The sequence below is a fragment of the Oxyura jamaicensis genome, chromosome 3, assembly GCF_011077185.1.
Source record: "Oxyura jamaicensis isolate SHBP4307 breed ruddy duck chromosome 3, BPBGC_Ojam_1.0, whole genome shotgun sequence".
Taxonomy (NCBI): Eukaryota; Metazoa; Chordata; class Aves; order Anseriformes; family Anatidae; genus Oxyura; species Oxyura jamaicensis.
In genome coordinates this window covers 80,630,548-80,650,739 of record NC_048895.1, presented here as the reverse complement: position 1 = coordinate 80,650,739, position 20,192 = coordinate 80,630,548, and the positions used below count along the sequence as shown (strand labels likewise).

Below are 20,192 nucleotides of genomic sequence, written 5' to 3'. Positions count from 1 at the left end.
CCACAGAGACTTGACTTCTAGCTGTCAAAACAGGATTCTCCTTTTCCACAACATTTTTCTCTCTTACATATTTGCCCTACAGCCAGTGTAAACAGGAGAGTCTGCTGTTGAGCACAACTATCAGAGAACCAGGTGCCTGGTTTCAAAGAGAAATTTGAGAAACAGGTGGTAGAGGAGCCTAGCAAGGAGCACTGTGATGCTCAGGTAACATGTATGCCACTGACAGGCTAGCTTCTCCATCCACTCTCAGTTTTCACTGTCTCTGTATTTCAGACACATTCTAGAAATGGGAAATTTTCACACACTGTTTAGCAGACTGTTACAAACCACCACCACATGGAAATGAATCAATGTCTATTAGAAGGCTGCTTTCGATCTTAATTCTGATGCACTGCATTTTATTGACCTGCAAAATACCCAGATGCTTTTGGTGCTTAGGTTTATTCTCGAGCTCTTAATAATACAGATAAGATTAAAACAGAAATGAGAATCAATAACTAATGATAAAACCAATAAAACCGAAAGTACTTACATTAAACTTAATAATGTCATATATCAAGTACCGAGGAACAACCTGTCCGTTAACCTTGTCAATGATCATTTCCTAAAACAAACAAGAAGACATTTAGGTTTATCTCATGAATACTAAAAAATAGTTCGCGCATTTATACCTAGCATTTATATCTAGTGCATATACCTGTGAGCACGATGTAATCAAGTAATGGCCACATTTTTATTATGAAAAATATTTTACAGTATGTCAGCATTATAGAAGTATTATTGCCCTAAATGCCTCATGAAGCATTCAGCGAGAAGCCAAGGAGCTGTCCTACGGTTCCACGTTTTGATCTGCAACACTTACCCATTAGTCTCTCCACAGCTTTCAAAATCATTACTTTCCTTGAGAGAATAATGTGTTTTTAAACACCTCAGTAAGAACTGCAATCCTAAGTCAACTAACCACTTTTGGAAATCTCACCTACAAGAAGAACCAGTAAACAAGCTAAGAACAAGCATTAACGTCCATTTTCTATGTTCAGCTTGGATCTTTTCACATTAGCTGTGTTCTAAGCAGCGGTGACAAGTGCAATTTGTTTGAATGTTGCATTGTGACTCAGCAGTAGGGTTCCTTCTAATGGAAATATCACAGATAGTGTCGCTATCACATGGAACTTGTTACAATTCAATATATACCGGTAATCCACCTTGAAAATACATCAGCAAGGAGAAAGCCTGTTAACGATCATTATACTACAAATACATACATATCTTAAATGCTGGTACTTACACCTGTGCTCAGACTTGTGATATGAATTAGACACCGTCTATTAGTTTGTTAAACTAATACAAATTATTTAGTTTCATATAAATTAGTCATGACTGAAAATGGTAACAGCCAACCAATGGGTAAATCTTTCTCAGGCACAACTTTGAAATAATTCACTTCTCTAAATACAATCAGTCTTCCTGCATCCTGCTCTCCACCACCCAATTATTGGTTTTTAAGATATTTATATCTACTGAGATTTTTTTGCTAAGAAGAAATTAAAATTCCAAATTCACATGACATGAAACAACAGGAAAAAATACAAATATTTCACTATAACATGATGAAAACAAAGCTATACACTCAATAATTAATCCAAAAGAGAACTTCCTATCAACTCAAATTCATTTAAATGTTTCCTGCTAGTTCAATAACATTTTTGTTTTACAGCCTTGTAACTTCTTCTCTTAGAATCCCTAACTTCTCCAAAGTAAACTCTAACACGATTTTCATTGTAAAATTAAGTCTGTACACATACCAAACTTCTTAAATTGTAACTAGAATTTAATCACATTTGGATTTTAAAAAATAAGAAAGCTGTTGTAAAATGTAAATTTGTTCCAAAGTAAATACAAAGCTTGAGGCATTTAAAGCTTAACTAGAAAACTCAAACCCATTGTTCTCAAATAACAATAGGGAAGCAGAAGTTGCCTTTTTTTTTTTTTTTTTTTTTTTGAAATCTCATCTTTTATAAACTGAATACAGAAACGGAGATTGTTTTTTCATGGCCAAGACCGAAAGATACTCTGAATGACTCATCTGAATGATGCAAAGCTAGCATTTGTATACAAAACCCTGAAAACATGCCAGGCCTTGTATGAAAGGATTTAAAGTCTAATTTTCCAAAATGTGAATCTCTGGATATTCTTTTTAAGACTAATTATAAAATACAGCCAAGAGGACCATGCGTGATCTTTAAGTTTTCGCTGGGATGTTTAGTTTTAACACTGAATTAAATTTAGGAACAAAACCTCTTCATTACTTCAGACACATATAAACCTTTTCAACCCTGTTACGGGTTAGAGCAGCCTCTTGCCACATCTCCATTTCTTTTCTTCCTCCTCCCTGCCTCTTGTTCTCTTTTCAGATTCTGACTGAAATCCCCACTACCAAACACACGGTAACGCAATATGCTTCAGTAGCAGAGATGACAAATTCCTGTCTTGCTCATCTCCATCATGACACCAGCGTTCGCTGCTCCATTAGTTATGCCAATATAACTGTCATAAGGCAAAAGCTGCAATGTGATCATAAGAATGATTCAGATTAAAAGCACTCTAACACATCGTTATTTAAGACCCTGATTTCAGAATCTTTCTTGAAATTGTAAGAATTGAAAAACACCTCAGGGATTAGATCTCAGAAGCAGGTTCATGGAAATATGAACTATTTGAAGAACTCATCAAATTCAAACTCACTCATTCTGATCTGATTAATAACCTGATACTATGAGGCTACATTTAAACCAATTTCTAGATAACTGAAAACTTAAAATGAAAAACATTCCCATGGCAACATAATAAAACACAAAACTATTCACAAGACACACCTGCATCTATGCACTGCCTTTTATATATCCTGTGTAGGTTTACAGGCACTACGGTGTGTTTCCATGTTACCACTGCTAGGAAATCTGATTTTTACCACTTGTCCATTAGCTGCCACTTATACTAGCTTAACCCGCAGGTTTGCGGAACAAGCTCCAATGGCCAGTTTCTTTAATATAATCTGGAAAACTGTGCTGCTGTTAATCTTCTTTTCTGGTGCTGCAGTGCACAATTCTACAGCATAGCAGAAACAGCGACAGTGCTAAAAGCATTCAGCTGGACACGAACCAAAAAGAACGATGCTGGACTGACAATCCAGGGAACCCCCCATCTTTTCATGAATAACTTACCTAGCACGCAACCTGGACTTAAAATAATCCAAAATTTAATCACAAAGCAAAGTATCTCATCTTACCAGTAACTTACAGAATGTACATTTAGTTGAAACAGAGTATGAAGTCAGATCCAATCACACATCTGTTTATTGCTCCTTTTCCTCTTATCCCTTGCCTTTCCCTTTATCCCCTTACCTCCAATGCAATTCTAGCCACAGCTGTCTTTCAGGAATACAAAGAGCTTTTAAAAAAAAATCTATACTGCACAAAGTGCCAGTTTTTGCAAACTCAACAAGTTGTAAGCTGTGCCATTCCTGACAGAGCTTACAAATACACAAGGTCTGTGTTGACACAGGAACGTAAAAGGTTCTCACCCTACACTGACTGCAGTTCTGCAGGATGTCTTCATCAGTGTGCATTGCTCCCTGTGTTCATGAGCCCAGTAAGTTTTAAATTAAAGCTCCAGGAGAGCCACATCCATCTCGGACATCTCATGTAAGGTACTCCACCAAAAGGACATAAAGGGCAGAGTGGCTGAAACCTTCCATTTATTTGACTTGAAGACAAGGAGGGTTCAAGGATGCCAGAAGAGGCATCTGAGATTGATGCACATTAATAATATATGATAACACGTATGCCTACACCACTATGTTGCTGTTTTAAAATTTAAGTAATATAATATGACAGCCTTAAATGCTTGGCAAAAAACAGACGTGTTTTCTTTTAGTGCTGTTTCTAAGAAAGTCCTCACCCAGCTGAATTTTACTGGATGTTCTGCCACACTTGTGAGCAGTTTTGAACACCAGATGTTTTGCTCACAAACACAGATGACTGACAGTTAGTTTTATTTGTGAAATGATGGGAATATCCTGACAGCTCAGAGATCACATTTTATTTCATTAGTTGAAAAAAACTTCTTAATACGCTTAGGTATTTAAAATGAGCCCTTGTTCACACAAATACTAAATAGCAATTCAAAGGAAGAAAATACTTCAAGCCTAAGGACGCTTCTGCATTTTCTACTAAATTGTTCCAAAGCTATGTACAATATAAAAAAAACTTATTGGAAGTAACTAGCTTTCTTGCATGGCAGCCAAAACCCTTGATGCACTTCATTCGTTCCTTCAGACAGTGGTAGGGAGACGAAACACTTGGCTTTCTAAATGAATACCTCATATTATGCTAGTCACCTGTAGGTAGTGTTCAAATTAGTTTTAATGAGCTTTGCCGAAAACTTTCTTCCATGCCAGAGGAATAAACACAACTGAAGAACTGGAGATGAGCACAAAGTATTGCAGAAAATCTCTCATCACCGAAGACGTAATTGATCACAGTAAGAACTGTTTGCAAGTAATTTCAGCTTGAAGTGAACCCTAAATGCATTTCAGATTCTCAAAGACAACCGCATAAAAGGTTTACATCAGAAGCCTTAAAGCAAGTTAAGAGTTCGCTGAATTCATGGAAATTACCTTTACCAAAGTTTTATGCATTGTCACTCTAAATAAAGTTGGAGAGACTACTTAATCTTTTACATTCTGAACAAAGGCAACTGTTTCACTGCATGGCACTGATGAGTTAGAATTCATCTGTTTTCTTTTCTTCTTCCATTCATCAATTTCATCTTCCATTCATCAATTCATCTGTTTTCTTTTCTTCTTCCTTAGACTTTTAGGATTAATGCAAAGCAATGCCATTTGGGCACCTTGTTCTATACCGTCATCCTCTGAAAGCAAAAAAGCTACTTCAAGCTACAGTAAGTATGAACTATGCCAACCTGGAATTAAAGAATCAACTCCAGCAGTACTAATTAGCAAAATATGTTAATGTGAAAAAAAAAACACATTTTTTTTCTTCACATAGATTAAGAAAGAAATCGTGCATATATTCAGAGTAAAAGAACAGTTATGAAAATTATCTTTTGGCATGAACATTAAAGAAATATTGAATTTCAAAGTTAAGCTTGTGGTACTGCAAACAGTAAACAAGTTCTAGTCTCAAACCTGTTGAAAGGAATTGCAATTGAAAAAGAAATATATTCCAAACTTTTTTTATACTATTATTTAACTGATCACAGAAATTAATTTAAAAGTCTGCACTATGGAAGTATTTATCCATCAAAAGATTTTAGTTTTATCACAAGGTACGTTACTCAACCAAGAGTTTCATTTCATTTCGCTTTTTACGTTACCAAAAAAAAAAAGGAAAAAAATCTCACTGATTTTATGCCAATAGTAAGTTATTCAAATACCCTTTAACAATCAAACTTTTACAAAGCAACAAATTAGGTGAAGTTACAGCTCATACCCTAGATAACTGTGAATATGTGATGCAACTAATGACTGACTGTAAATTCTTTCAACTTCATTTATTCTTAAGAGACAAACTATAAATATGGGAGTCACAAAATGCCAGATCAGAGCCCCTCTCCTGTGTCTCACAGGCACTGCCACATTAACACACAGACATCAATATGTGCTCCCCTGTCATCTACCACATGCGCATTAGCCCACCTTAGTAAATCACCTGTTTTAAGACATAGTAGAGAGAAGCAGCACCCTGAAGAACTATTTAAATAATCCTTTCCATAGACTTCCTAATAAACCAATTGCTACAAAACAATGACAGAAAACCATTTGCTCCTTTACAATTCTGTGGTAAGAGACAACGAAGTCAAAGGCAACCTATAATATAACTCTGAGATAGATGACTTGCCCAACCTCAGCCTGAAAACTTCAGCCTATCTTAGTAATAAGGTACAGCTCTTACTTCATGAAGTCTTCATTTCTAATAAAACTCTGAGTCACTTTCCTCAGCGGGAAAGCACTGCACACTTCAAGGTGCCCATCAGGAAAACAAAGGCATCATATGGACAGAATATATTTTACAGCTTATTCTTCACTGGTTTATGACCAGAATAATGTGAAATATATTTGTGCAGTAAGCTTTAAATTCTCAAAAACATCTGAAATCTTTCCCTAACTTATCAGTTCTTCCTGTATCTCCTCCAGTGGCAGTCTGGCATTGTAATTTTCCTTCTTAAAGGGCAATTCAGTAGATTTTCTTCCTGACACTATTAAGATCCTTCCCAGACTCAGGTCCTACAAAAAAAAGTAGGCTTTATGCCATGTATCAGCTGATCATTATTACCAATATGATTCTATACACATAGATCTTTATCCAATATAGATAAAAATCTCAAATCCTCTCCTTTCTATCTCAACTTCTGTATGTTTGATCTCCTTTTTCTCTATAGGCATCCATTAAAGTTATTTCATGGACTCCAGATCATGTTTTCTATTGAATTGCTTCAGCCTGCAAGCCAGTAACACCTGAAGATTCTGATTAATGTGAAAAAGCGTAATTTTCCTTTTAAAGATACCGTTGGTTTACAGCTAACTGGATGTTCACCTCATCTCAAAACATCTGTCATTTCAACAAGTTTAGCTGCTTGTGAAATATGATTTAATGAACTATAGCAATGGACTACACTTCCCCCTCCCCTCTGCCCCCCAGTCCTGGTATAGTAAATTACTTTAATAAAGCATTGCACATGTTATTTAGCTGTGCAGGCTGGGAAAAAAAAAAAAAAAAAAAAAAAAAAAAAAAAAAAAAGCTTAAAAAGAGCAAGCTCCATTTTTTCTCACACTTCCCTGTAAGCTTATAGAGCCAACACTTTCTTCTTTCAATACAACCTTTGGATACTCCTTCACAATCACAGATAAAGGGTGAGGGAAAAGAAGAAAGAGCCCAAACCTGTAACTCTCAAGTGATTTGGAGAGTGGTGAGCCGAGCACTGTCACTCCCACTGACTGTCCTCTCACCTGACATGTTAAGTCAGTGCAAGCAGAGCTCCAGAACATGCCCTGACAGAGTGCTCATCCTGTTGACCCTGTGGGCCACAAGGGGCACCTCACTGAAAAAAAAGACCTAAGTGTACTGGCTACAGGCAATTTCAGCAAGGGATTCAACTGCAGCTTCAGAAGCTTAGCTGTCATCAGCAAGTATTGTTTGGGTTAGGAATTAATAATTCCTAGATAGGAAGAATGGGAGGAACTCCCTTCAACAAAAGAGGATTGCAGCATATAGACATTGGCAAGCCATTGCTTTTTTTCAAGAGCCTTAGAAGGAGCAGAAAGAAAAAATAGTACCCGTCTTACCTCAACAGTATGGAGCCTAGTATGTGGTTAGGAACCTGCCTGGCTGTAGAGGCTCCTTGCAGACCTGACAGCTTGAGCAACCCCTCTTGAGCTGAGAACATCATATTTACCACAGTATGCTCTTAATTTTTCAGTAAAGCAAAGGCAGTGGGAAGTATTCCATTATCTGCCTCTCTGCCTCAGACAGTACGTTGTCCCTTGCAATAATTCTCCTCACACAGAATCAAAGGATCACAGAATATCCTGAATTGGGAAGTGTTGTGACCCACGAGGGCCACCCAGTCCAACTCCTGGCTCTGCAGAGGACCACCCAAAAAACAGACCACACATCTGAGAGCATTTTCCAAACACTTAATGAACTTTGGCAGGCTTGGTGCTGTGACCACTGCCCTGGGGATCCTGTCCCAGTGCCCGACCACCCTCTGGGTGCAGAACCTTTCCCTAACCCCCAGCCTGACCCTCCCCTGTCCCAGCTCCATGCCATTCCCTCGGGTCCTGTCACTGTCCCCAAGAGCAGAGCTCAGCGCCTGCCTCTGCACTCCCCTCAGGAAGGAGCTGCAGGCCGCCATGAGGCCTCCCCTCAGTCTCCTGAATAAACCAAGGCTGAACAAAACCAAGTGATTTTAGCTGTCTGACTCATATGTCATCCCCTCTAGGCCATTCACCATCTTCAGAACTCTCCTTTGGTCATTTCCTAACACCTCTGTGGCCTTTTTACACTGTGGTGCCCCAAACTGCACACAGTGCTCAAGGTGAGGCCGAACCAGCACAGAGCAGAGCAGGACGGTCACTACCCTCAGCCAGCTAGCAATGCTGTGCCCGATGCACAGATTCGATTTACATATCCTTCCCATGTGTATTCAGTAAGACACGCCAGACACAGAAGTGACATTTCAAAGATACTGACAACAAAGGCCTGAGAAAGGAAAGAAAGTAACAATGAGAATGACAATATGGCCTTCCATATGTGAAAGGTGCACTGAGCTTCCGAAGACCAATATAGAAGATCAACTCAGATATTCAACATTTTACCAAGCAAGAGACAGCAAGGTAGAGTAACTCCACTGCCACTGAAACACGATAGGAAAGTGCATTCATATACTAAACCCCTGCCAGGGTAGAAGAGCTAATGCCATTCTTTTCTTCTGCTAAAATAGGGAGGTCAAGAAATAAATATTCTCTCTTGTGTTTACTGTTCTGGAAAGCTTAGCAATTAAGAACACTCCAGGAGAGCTTTTTAACAAATACAGAGGTTTTACAGCTTGTTTTACAACTAGCTAACAAAGTTCATTATCACATTTACATAATCTAAATTAGTATTTCTAAGTAGAAATGTTTCAAACAACTAAACCATTTCTAAATTAGTCTGTAATTCAAATTAGTTGAAAATAGAGATGACAGAAGCAAAAACATAAGTTTACAAGTCTATCAAAATATCAAAATTTTATCATATTTTACAAATATTTACATTAACTGGGTTAAAGTCACTGTGTTTACTGAATCAAAACATACAGCTATAATGAGAGATGATGTTCTGCATTTATTTCTTTAGATTCTCTTCAAGCTTTTTCTCATACTCAGAGAATGTCAGCTCAATACCTTGATTTATTTCAAAGACAAGTAAACAGCTCCCCCCAGAGCAGTTATCATTGCTATTCTGTAGATAAAGTGACTTATGAACAGTGTGATTCCCACATTCAGCCAGTGGCTGAATCTATTACTCCTAAATCCCATGATTCACTGATCCAAGGCTAAAAAACTTGGTGCTGTTTCTGAACAAAACTAAACTGCCGAAATCATTACAATTATTATACAGTATGCTCCTTACCCCATCTAGAAGAGTGTTTGTTAGATGTGTGCGAAGATCTTTGCGAAATGGAAATTCCAGATTAGATACGTGAAAAATTGAATTGTCTCGATCAATCATATAAACTTCATTCTTGCCATCAACAAGCATCATGTACCTGCAATGACAACGTTAAGATGTTAAAGATGCATCCTCTAAATCTATTTAATTTATCACTTTAAAAAATAATCCTGACAGATGTTATAAGAGAGCATTTAGAAAGGAACTTCTTATAGTTTAAAGTCTAAACTTACTGCTTCAAAAAAAGCAGTTAGTTTGATCCAACTATCACCAAGAAAGTTAGAATAAAAGTTTAAAATATACCTACAAGAATGTCACTGTGTAAAGATAAAATTAAAATCTATCAAAAAGAATAAAGATTTCAAAATACTCTAAGAAAAACATTAGGCTAATTCAGTTAGATTTAACTAAAAAAATCTTTCACTCCAATTTTTCTTTATTAAGTGGGCAAGAACTTTACCCATTATAAAACTGTAAAGCTTAATTCAAAAAAACATCTTTTCCTGACTAACTTGTCAGTGGTTATGCAACCCTGCAGTACTACAAAGTGTCAGCCAGATATCAAGCTTCATTAAAGCACTGGGAAATCTAGACAAGGAGCATTCTTCTGTCACAGTACACGTAAAGAAAACCACAAAGCATACTGTGCTATCACAAGCAATTTGTGAGCTTGGTTCAGATGCAAACATCCAAATTTTCTTTTTTAAAAAAAAAGATGAAGTTAGGACAGCACTTGGGAGCCCAAGTCAAGAATTTAAGACCTCTTCGTGCTAAACCCACAGAAGATTGTTCTAATTATACAGTTTATGTTCTGTATACAATGAAAAACAGTGAACTGAAAGGCAAAGATGACAGGAGTTCCGTCATCCACACCAAAATACTTTGAAACAGAGAAGGCATATTTTGAAGTCTCCTTTCAGCAAAGTACTTTTTGCATACACGCAGAAGTCCTCAAATACACTAATTGTGCTGTGAAGGGTAGAAACATTACTTCTCATAATTCAACTAATTCTCTTTGGGAAGCCCTGGTTCTGAAGAAATAACGATTTATCAGCAGTCTTTTCTATAATTCACCATTGCTCTTACAATTAATGCCCACAGGATTTCTGCTGTTAAAACAGAGCAGCAAGCATCCCCCAGAAACCCTTCAGGTGCTTGGTCTACACAGGCAGCTCAGCTGTTGCCAGCACAAATCCCACCTCGATCCCACCTCTAGAAATCACTAAATCTGATTACTGGAGCACAGATTCACCCATGCAGCTTAAATATTGTTATGACTATGATCATAATACACGACAGATCAGCTTAACTAATTTTTCTCCACTGTACTTCAAGACGATATGTATGTGTTGCACAAAAATAAAGATGACGCATAAGTGCAGAAAAACTAAAAGTCTTTGGGAGGGATGGGAGTAGATTAAATTAATGCAACTTCAAGAAAACCAAAAGCTGTACAAGATACTCTACGAAAAATAATAATTCAATATATACCTTTAACTAGACAACTTGATGCCAGTTCTTTAGAAGCAAGAATAACCTACAGACCAATTAAGTTCTTCAAACCATGTAAATTTACTCAAACCTAAAACTAATTGTAAAGAGCAGGTTGTGTTCTCAAAATTAACAGCACCACTTTCTCTAGGTCTTTCACTCAAACTCTATGGAGATTTACTTAAAATTGGGATAGCTCCCCAATTACTGTTGAGATTCTTGCCCTTTCAAACCACGACACTAACATTACATTTCCTCTCTCATAATCTTTCTCTTTTTCAACTTTCATTTTTAGGTGTTTATGTCACATTCTAAACAACAGGAAAAATACAGGACTTAAGGATTGCGCACAAAGGATTTCCAATCAAAGACCACAAGAAATCACAATTATACCTTACTTTAGAGAGCAAGTGAGAAAGCATGCACTTTGAAGACAAAAAAAAAATTGGTCTCATGACAATAAATGAGCCTAATGTGGACCATTTGTATGGATCTCATGATAATAGTTGTACTTATTAGCTACAGAAGACCTGCTCTGCAGGAGCAAGGCATTAGACTGACTCAGATACGTGAGTTTTGAAAAGTTTGGGTTTTTTTCTCCCTGTTAAAGCTAGAAGACTGAAAACGTTCCCCCCCCCCCCAGTTTAATCAACTACTTTAATTTACAGATTTAATATATTCAGCCATAGCAAGGAAACACAGGCATACACAGCACTTTAATGTTTTACTCGCTGCAAACTAGAGCTGAAAAAAAATACGAAAACAGAAGAAGTTTATTGCATTATCTAATCCATCACCTTGACACTGAAAATCTCAAAATTGCTAACATCTATGCTGAAGTCTGTCTTTGAACTGTTTCCCACAACTGCCTTTGGAAACACCTTGTTTCAAACATACCTCCCAATGCTCACCTAGCTTCTCTCTGTGAATTTCTCTTTAGTGAGAAGAGCTAAGCACATTCTCTCTGTTTTAGAGCACAGGCAGTATCAAGAGTATGAACTTGTACTCTCTGTATAGTAGATTGTATTTAAATTATCATCACATTCACTTTAATTATCAGAGCTTTCTCAAAACAGAAAAACACCAGTTATTTCAGAGTTATTTCAAATCAGCTTGTAGTTTTGAGGGAAAGCTGTGCCACACATTCCTTTGCACAAACATATGTTAAAAGTACAGGTATTATTTATCTCAGCCCAACAAAAGGGACAAAGCTACCCCTGAATTCCTAATCCAGAAGTGAGAGAACAGCTCGATATAGTGAACAGCAAGTCTCCATAACCTTAAAGGCTTTAAAATTTTAGAAATCAAACTTCGTTCAAACCTACCTACCAGCAAGCAAATGCATAAAATATAGCTCAAAAGCTCAAACTAGGATTACCTTATATATCTTAATAGTTATAGCACAAGCAAAAAAAAAGTGTTTTTAGATCACAATTTCTTGTTTTTCCATTTTAGCACTGGCAGGAAAAACTACAGCTTCACTACCCGTAAAAATCAGTTATAAAAAAAGTAACACATACCAATGGCCACCAAACACCCAGGATCACACACTTAACAGTACCATTTTTGGTTTCTGAGGGAAAAAAAAATCATTTTACTCCTAAGCTATATAACCAGCCAGCAGGTTAATTCAAGCAACTGGCATTCCATTTATAGCAGGATATTGTACAAACGTTTCATAGTTGGACCTCGTTAAGTGAAGTGGAAGATTTGAGGAATCTTTCAAGTCCCTGGATCCACTTTGTTGAGAATCTCTTCCTAAAGACAACTAAAATTAATTGCACATCCCAAAGCTGATGATACCCGCTATCGAACTGGAAAGTTCTGTGCAACAATTTCAAGCTTTTAAACAGCACGCGCACACAGAGAGGATACATGTGGTTGGGTATTTTCCCCCAAAAAATATTGTTTAAAACTTGATTTGAGTTCTACCTCAATGCTAAGGATACATCCTTGTCTTTAAAAGACTCAGTAAAAGACCAGTAATTTAGAGCAGGATTTTACAGATCATCTGCTCTCCTGTTGTGCAACACATGAAAAAGAGCATCAAGGCTGCCAAGAGAAAAGGTAGGTTTAAAATATATTCATGCTTTCAGGAACTTGCCATATTTTAGGCAACGTACGGTAATGGTAACAGCAATTATCCAAAAGTAAGGCCAAAATTAGAATTCACATTTGCAACAAAACATCACATTTCTCTGATTAGAACTAAGCCATGAAATCATCCAGTTCTTTAAGTCTCTCTTGTGCCTCAAATCCATCTGTTTTGATTACGAGCTCACATGACAACACAAGTGACCTATTCCACTGCCTAAAAGCTGTAGAGGATTCAGTGGCTGGGATGGCAGCTGGTTTCTTTATGAAGGGCTGTTATACTATTGCAAAGCTAGTTTAAGGAGCCTGGCTCTTCAAGATGCATTATACACATCCAGAATATTTTTGTACAGTATGAAGACAAGTTTAATCCACATAATCATCTTACAGGTGTCAAATACAGGAATATTTTTCATCAAATCAGCTACAAACACTTGCTTCTTCCTATCTTTGGTACCCTTACCCACAGGTAATTTAGCCTATAAAAGTCAGTATCTTTATTCAACTAACAATAACCAAAACAAAGTTAAATAGTTCCTTAGGCATTCCATTAAAACTTAGAAGAGATTTCAAAGACTGCCTAAAAAGTTTCGTTTCTCTGAGTTTAAAAGTTGGGAATTTCAAATATCCAGAGAAGAAATTCGTTGTCACTGTGATTACAGAAAGCATGACTTGAGAAAAGTGTGGACAAACTAACTTGATGTAAAAAATACATATTCTATACATAAAAACTCTGAATCTGTTCCAAACAACATTAATTCATCAAAACATTAATTATTACCAACATTAGACAGAAGAAATCTGGTCAAGGATGGACTGACAACTCACAACTCTTCTGAGTAGCTGATAACTGAAAATGTACAAAAAGCAAATGAGCTACACAGCCACACCAAGGTTTTGGTTAACCTGAGTTTATTAATTAATATTTTTTTTTTCTGTTTTTATCTCTTAAATGAAAAGGTGCAAGCTCACATGTTTAATGTCAGGCTTCAAATTTTCTCCACAGCACACTTCCAGCTTTCTTGGAGAAATCTTGTAGACTGCTGATCAGTACGTTTCTGGATATTACCTGGATGTGTCCTGACAGCTGATATTTAAAGAAGTTAATCACGGTATTAGCCTTACCAGCACACACACCAGAATGCAAAGTAAGCCTCTTGGCAGCCCCACATTTGCAAAGAAAGAATAACATCCATTTCTCAAATACATTCAATAGGAAACTAATGTGGCATATAGGGGCTTAACTGCCATGTATTGTATTGCATACTGTGAACACTACTTACTATTACAGCTGTACGTTTATTACTAATTATCTCCATTATGTGAGCACCCAAAAAGCTCCAATTAGGAAGGAGGCCCAATTGTATTAGATTCTCTGCAAGTACACAAGATGACACAGTCCTGTATCAGACAGCTCAGTATGAATTTAAAACAAGACAAGTGAATAAAAGAGCAAGACTGGAGCAACAATAAAAGAGTAAAGACAGAACTGGTCATTTACCTTTGGTAATGTCACATAAAACTGGAGAATCATGTCTGAATGACAAACATCACCTCTCCAAACTGCCAATCTACCCACTACAAACCAACCAATTTTCATTGCAGCCCAAGTTTTGACAAGTGAGTTAAAGAAAAAAGGGTTACGGTGTCCACACAGATTAATCTCACCAGCAGATAAAATATCTACACTCATGGAAATCATAAAATCTGAAGTTTCATTAAAACCTTTTCTTTTTCCCCCCCACTCATTTCTGGTCCTGAGGCAAGGTTCATTACTAATTGTAATCCGACATTAGTAGTAACAAGATGATTCAAGAAAATAGGATGAATATTTCATAGGAATAAATTACATCTCTTGGCATTAGACAGGCAGATCTCCAAAACACTTACTAGCGTATAACAACTTTAATCTTTAAAGAATGTCAACCACCAAACATCATCTTGAAAAGTTCTCTTCAGAAATCAATTATTTCTAGCACGTCAAGCAAAGGCAACTGTTTCAAAGGTCCAGGTTTGCCTTCACGTATCTTCTTCATGCAGTCCACATCAGTTGGGCACAAAATACATATTAGAAGAACTGTTTTATTAAAATTCCATTTTTAGTTTTTGTTGTGGTGGTGGTTTTTACTCAGTTCAATGGCTGACTAAAGCTATATTGAAAATAAGTTTAAAAACTCACTTTACTTCATATAGATGTTTTTTTCACCATAAAATTTTAAAGTACCCTTCGGGAAAATATTCTTTGAGCCAAAATATGGCAAATGACTTAGTTTCCCCTCAATCTACAGTCAGGAACAAGAGCAGAACCTCATCTCCCAAGCTCCAAACCCAATACTGCATTCACCAGAGCACGCTGCCTCATTCCTCTTTCCCAGCTGATCAGCACTGACGCAGTTGGCTTTGAAAGTACTCAACACAGTACCTGACATTCAGCATAGCATTTGCCAGTATATATTTATGGTGAAATCAGATTCCTAGAGGTTCAAAGGAGTTTTCCCACTGACATCATCTTGCCGTATGCCCTATGTTCAAATTTTTTCTCCCAGCCAAAATCCCAGTAACTACCCTACCGCTAAGGCAATATATGTTAATTTTGTACTACTCTGAAGGAGTTTTGAAACCTTAAGAGCATTAAAACCTATAGCACAGCTTTCTCAAGATTTGAGACCTCTTCTTCTAACACAAAAATAATTTTCTGAAAAAAAAAAAAAAGGCTTAAAAATGCAGCTCATACAGGAGCTTTTTTGTCCCACAGTATTTCTTTAGATGGGCTGTAGCCCTGTTTATTAATTATTTTGACAGGGCATTGATGATGTTTTCTTTTTTTTTTCCCTTAAATATGCTTGTGTCTATACTGCACATTAAAGAAGGTAAAGCTGAAGGAATTCCATCGTCTACTCTTAAGTGCAAAAGCACGACAGTTCTCCATTCCCATGGGAGTTCATTACACAGGCTAAAATTCAGCCTTGTGAAAGCTTTGCCCTCCCACACAAATAAGCCTTACCCAACTCAGAACAGCAATTAGTATCGCTAATGTGTTTGCTGACGCACAGGCAACAACAAAATGCTGTTTTATATATCGTTTTTCATTTCTTAATTTCCTTTTATGATTGGCAATGCTTCAACATCATGAGTGTGCTGCCACTCCTTAGATACATCACCTAGGATGAGGGCAAGCCATTCGAGCACTTTACTTAGGCTCCTGCCACTCCTTTCTGACAAGACAGCATCAACCTCTGGCCAGACGCATCAAATGCTGTAGGGAGGGCCAGGAGAATTAAATCAGTGCCCTTTATCCACCGACGCTAGGAGATGGTCTATCTGTGTCGCTAAGCTGTTTCAGTTCCACATCCTGGCCTCAATCCAGATTGTGCTGGGTCCAAAGTAACAGTCTAAATTAGATGAGTTTGTAGTTGGCCTGTGGCAGATGGAGCAATACACCCTAAAGCCCCAAGAAACGGGGAAGGCTCAGCTTGCTTTCTTCTTACATTAATTGCTGCTGGCAATGGTCACCGCTTCTGGCTGGCTCCTGAAGGATGACAAAACCTGGACACAGGGACACTAACACAGGAAGTTATGTGAAGATTCAGAGTATTACTTTCATTGTGTACACAAAAGGAAAACAGTAACTTTCTAAATGGCAAGCTAGCAGTTATGTCACAAATAGCCTTTCCAAGTTCATACGCGTGCTTTCATTTGCGCAAGCAAACAGCGTATCTGACAGCATGAAGCAGCTACACAGAAGCAGCTGTGGGATTACACACCTGACTTGGTAATCCAAATTCTTAAGGGAAAAAAAGAAAACACAAAACCATACGTATGCCCCCTGGGAGTTAGACTGCTCTGAACATACCCACACTTTCTATTTCTCTCACATACTTCTAGGTTAAATTCTATTATCAACTGTTTTCACAATATTTTAACCAAAAAAATAAGTAGATTCTGACTGACAGTAACTTCCAACTAGCAGCCTCCAGCTCCAGTATTTTGTATTCATGACCTTGCATTTTCTGCAACTAAATATCTTTCCACCTTATTATTTTGCTCCTCAGTGTCTTCAGTGACTTGCCTCTTTGTTTGTTTGTCAGAACATATTTGGTTTCTGTTTCAAAATTCTTATTAACAACATAAAACCAGTCCCAACACCTGATATCAGCACCTCTGCTTGTGACTTTCTATACACTTTCTTCCAACACCTCCCACTGCCATTTTCTTTCATTCCATTCTTTACCTGTCTTGCAATTCAAGCAAACAGCAAATTTTTGCTGAGGTTCATAGGCATGAGATCTGACACCGTTCCTTCCTTAAGGAAGATAATAATAAAAAAAACCTCCTTTACATGGCATATAAACTGCAACTGAAATGGATGCACTCCAAAGAAATCAAACTCATCTCTACTGGAAACTGAATTCCTCACTCCTCCTGACCCCTTTAGTTAGTTCCCTTCGTTTATCCAAATCTGTCAATCTAGAAACATTTCTGATCTACTGTTACCTTTCATTGCAACCACAATGCTTTAAATTTAAAGCAAAGACTTCTTATCAATGAGCCAAACTTATCTTCTACAATCAAAATTTTATTTTTTTTGATTTCTCTCAGTATTAAAATATTGCCTTATATGCTGCTACTTAGTAAATAATAAATAAACACATCTCTTATTACAATCAGAAGCACCTCTATTTGTCAATAATTAAATTCTCCACCAACTAATCCCTGGAAAGAAGAGGTGGAATTCAGCTTCTGATTAAGTTTCCTAGTTGTAAGGTGTCTACTTCAGGGTGAAATTAATAGCTCAATAGGCTTCATAATTCACAATTAATAGGCTTCAATAATTGTGTTGACTAAATTCTTACTATATCAGTGGAGATCTAGTCCCACAACTTGTATTAGATACTAAAGCATACTCATGTGACAATTCTAGTAAGGCTGAGTATCTGCAGCAGTTTCAGCAGTAACCCAGAAGTTTATTTTAACAATCTTGTAGTGATTTTTAAAAACAAATTCCATACTATTTTTCTATCCTTCAGCTGTTATGGAAGCAATGTTAACCCTCAAACTTTATTTTGCATCTTTCCTAAGTAAAGGAATGCTTTCTAACACTCATGATAGTCAAGAAAGTTATCCTAGCTTACCTGCTATGCCAGTATGCAATTTCATGAGAGTTTTGAAGTTTCCCAACATCCAGCTTTATGTTCTGAATTACTCATTCAAGCTATTCCATTTTACTGTCCTGACTCGATGCTTGTATGGGACAAAAAAAATAAAAATCTTGTCTTATTGATCACCTCATATTAAAATGAAAGTGCTATGCCTAATTTTGCTTATTTGAGACCAAAAAAACCTTAAGGTTGGTATTCCCCTGAATATATACACTTTGTGCAAGTTACCACTATCGAATAACAGACATCTGACAGCTTATACCAATTACCTTCATAACCTTTACTGGTCCCCTCCACTGTTACCTCATTCAACACCATTTTCTTTTTCTCCTCATGCCTACCACCGCTCTCTCTCTCAAACCCAAATGCAAGTTTTCCTTTTCGTCTGCTTCCTTTGACAACCCAGGGTGCAGAGATGTTGTGTGACCATTAAGACCCTGAACATCATTATAAGTGAAGCAGTCAATCTGCAGGTTACACCACTTACTACAGAAATCTTCATAATGCCCCAAACTACAGTAACAATGCATGTTTCAATACCCAAAAGGTACGGAGACGCAGGCAGGAAGACAGATAAGAGCACACGCTCCCCCTTACAAGCTTTTAAATTAACTCTGCTCACTGAGAAAGCCGATAGAGCAGCTACATCTTAGAGGTCAGCAAGACCACAGAAACACACCTGCAGTCAAAAAAACAACAAACAAATCATTAGGTCACACAACTACCAGCACAGTGCATGATGCAGAAATGATGTTGCATTGTTACACAACTTATTAGCATCCTCTCACCCGGAGTAATATGTACACCAGCATTAATAGGGAAGTCAGTTTTTGAATAAAGGGGGAGCTAATGGTAATACTCTGGAGCACAGGAAAATGCAGACATGTGGAAGCTGGTATTTTTTCTCCTAATAAAGTATCGTAACTTAAACTGAGTTCAAACTTCAGTTTTTCCGGTTTTATAAAGCAAGGATAAAGATGCCTTTAATTAACGTAACAGATGGCAAATTAAAAGCCAATGCAAAACTATATTTTCTATCTTTAGTATCATTAGATTGTGAAACTCTGCAACAGTGCTGTTAAAACCAAGAATTTAGCAAGGTCAAAAAAAGACTATCCAGTTACAGCATTTTTCTTGACAGCCTTCCAGGGTATTAATTAAGTTAAAGAAACAAAAAATCCACAGCACTTTATTTCTTAAAGGATATTAAACCTTATGGGTTAAATTTGAAGTTATCATCTTGTTATCATGATTTGACCTACTACAAAGGGTAAGTTTATTTATAACTAATATATAGCAAACTAAGAATACTTCAATACCAAGTATCTGGTGTTGAAAACAAAAGAACTGTTAGCTAGTTAGAAAACGTGATCCAATAACAGAACTTGTACACTAGCAGATTTATTTTCAGTAGTAGATTCTCTTTGTTTCACCCAAACTTTAATGACGGTAAGTGGTCAGGTACATATTAAAGTACATCTCTACATTGGATGGAAGAACACTATTAGAAAACAACTGTGCAGCATAACATTCCGATTACTTTTCTAAAAAGTTGTCATTTGTTTGAATAATCTCATAACAGAAGCCTGACTGAACTAGTGAATTCTCTCATCAAAAAATAAATGTTATTACTTATTGCAAATATTCAGCTTAAAGCTTGATTGAATTTGTTTGACTGCATTCCTCCTCCACAAATTTTAGTCTGAAAATATCTTGTAGATTTATATTCATGCCTGAAGCAAAGAACTCAAAAAATGTAAAGCAGCAGCTATGCAGAGGTATTTAAAAACAAAACAAAACCAAACCTTAGTATCAGATGACAAATAATTACATTCCACCCTTCCCCAAGCAAGAGAATCTTGTTTCTCATGGAAGTCCACTATGTAACAGCCAAGCAAAGCGTATACAGCTTTGAAAGAGGAGGTTCCCTTAACTTCGATTTGATTTATGCCAGAATATATGCTGGGTCGATTCTGTCTACATCACAGGCACCAGCCGCAGAAGAGTACAACTGTCATTTGTGCTCACAGATTAGAAGACTAGCTCCAAGGGAAAACGCTGCCCTAGATATTTGTATAGGCACACTGCAGACTCTACCATCATTCTTCCCTGAATAAACTTAATCCATTACACTTGATGAAATGTGCCCATAACGTTCCCAAGAGAACCAGCAGCACAGGACACGCTATTCCTCCTTCAAAAGTGGTCTATGAGA

General features: G+C 37.1%; 1 protein-coding gene across 1 annotated transcript in view; it reads right to left on the bottom strand.

Annotated features, from left to right (window-relative positions):
• Nucleotides 1-20,192, bottom strand: part of RNGTT (RNA guanylyltransferase and 5'-phosphatase) — a 184,984-nt gene that overhangs the window by 125,866 nt on the left and 38,926 nt on the right. Inside the window, exons 9-10 of the mRNA XM_035321474.1 lie at nucleotides 9,195-9,330; nucleotides 533-604 (exon numbers count right to left, since the gene is read on the bottom strand). Coding sequence (XP_035177365.1) covers nucleotides 533-604; nucleotides 9,195-9,330 — 208 coding nt within the window. The remainder of the gene's footprint in view (nucleotides 1-532; nucleotides 605-9,194; nucleotides 9,331-20,192) is intronic.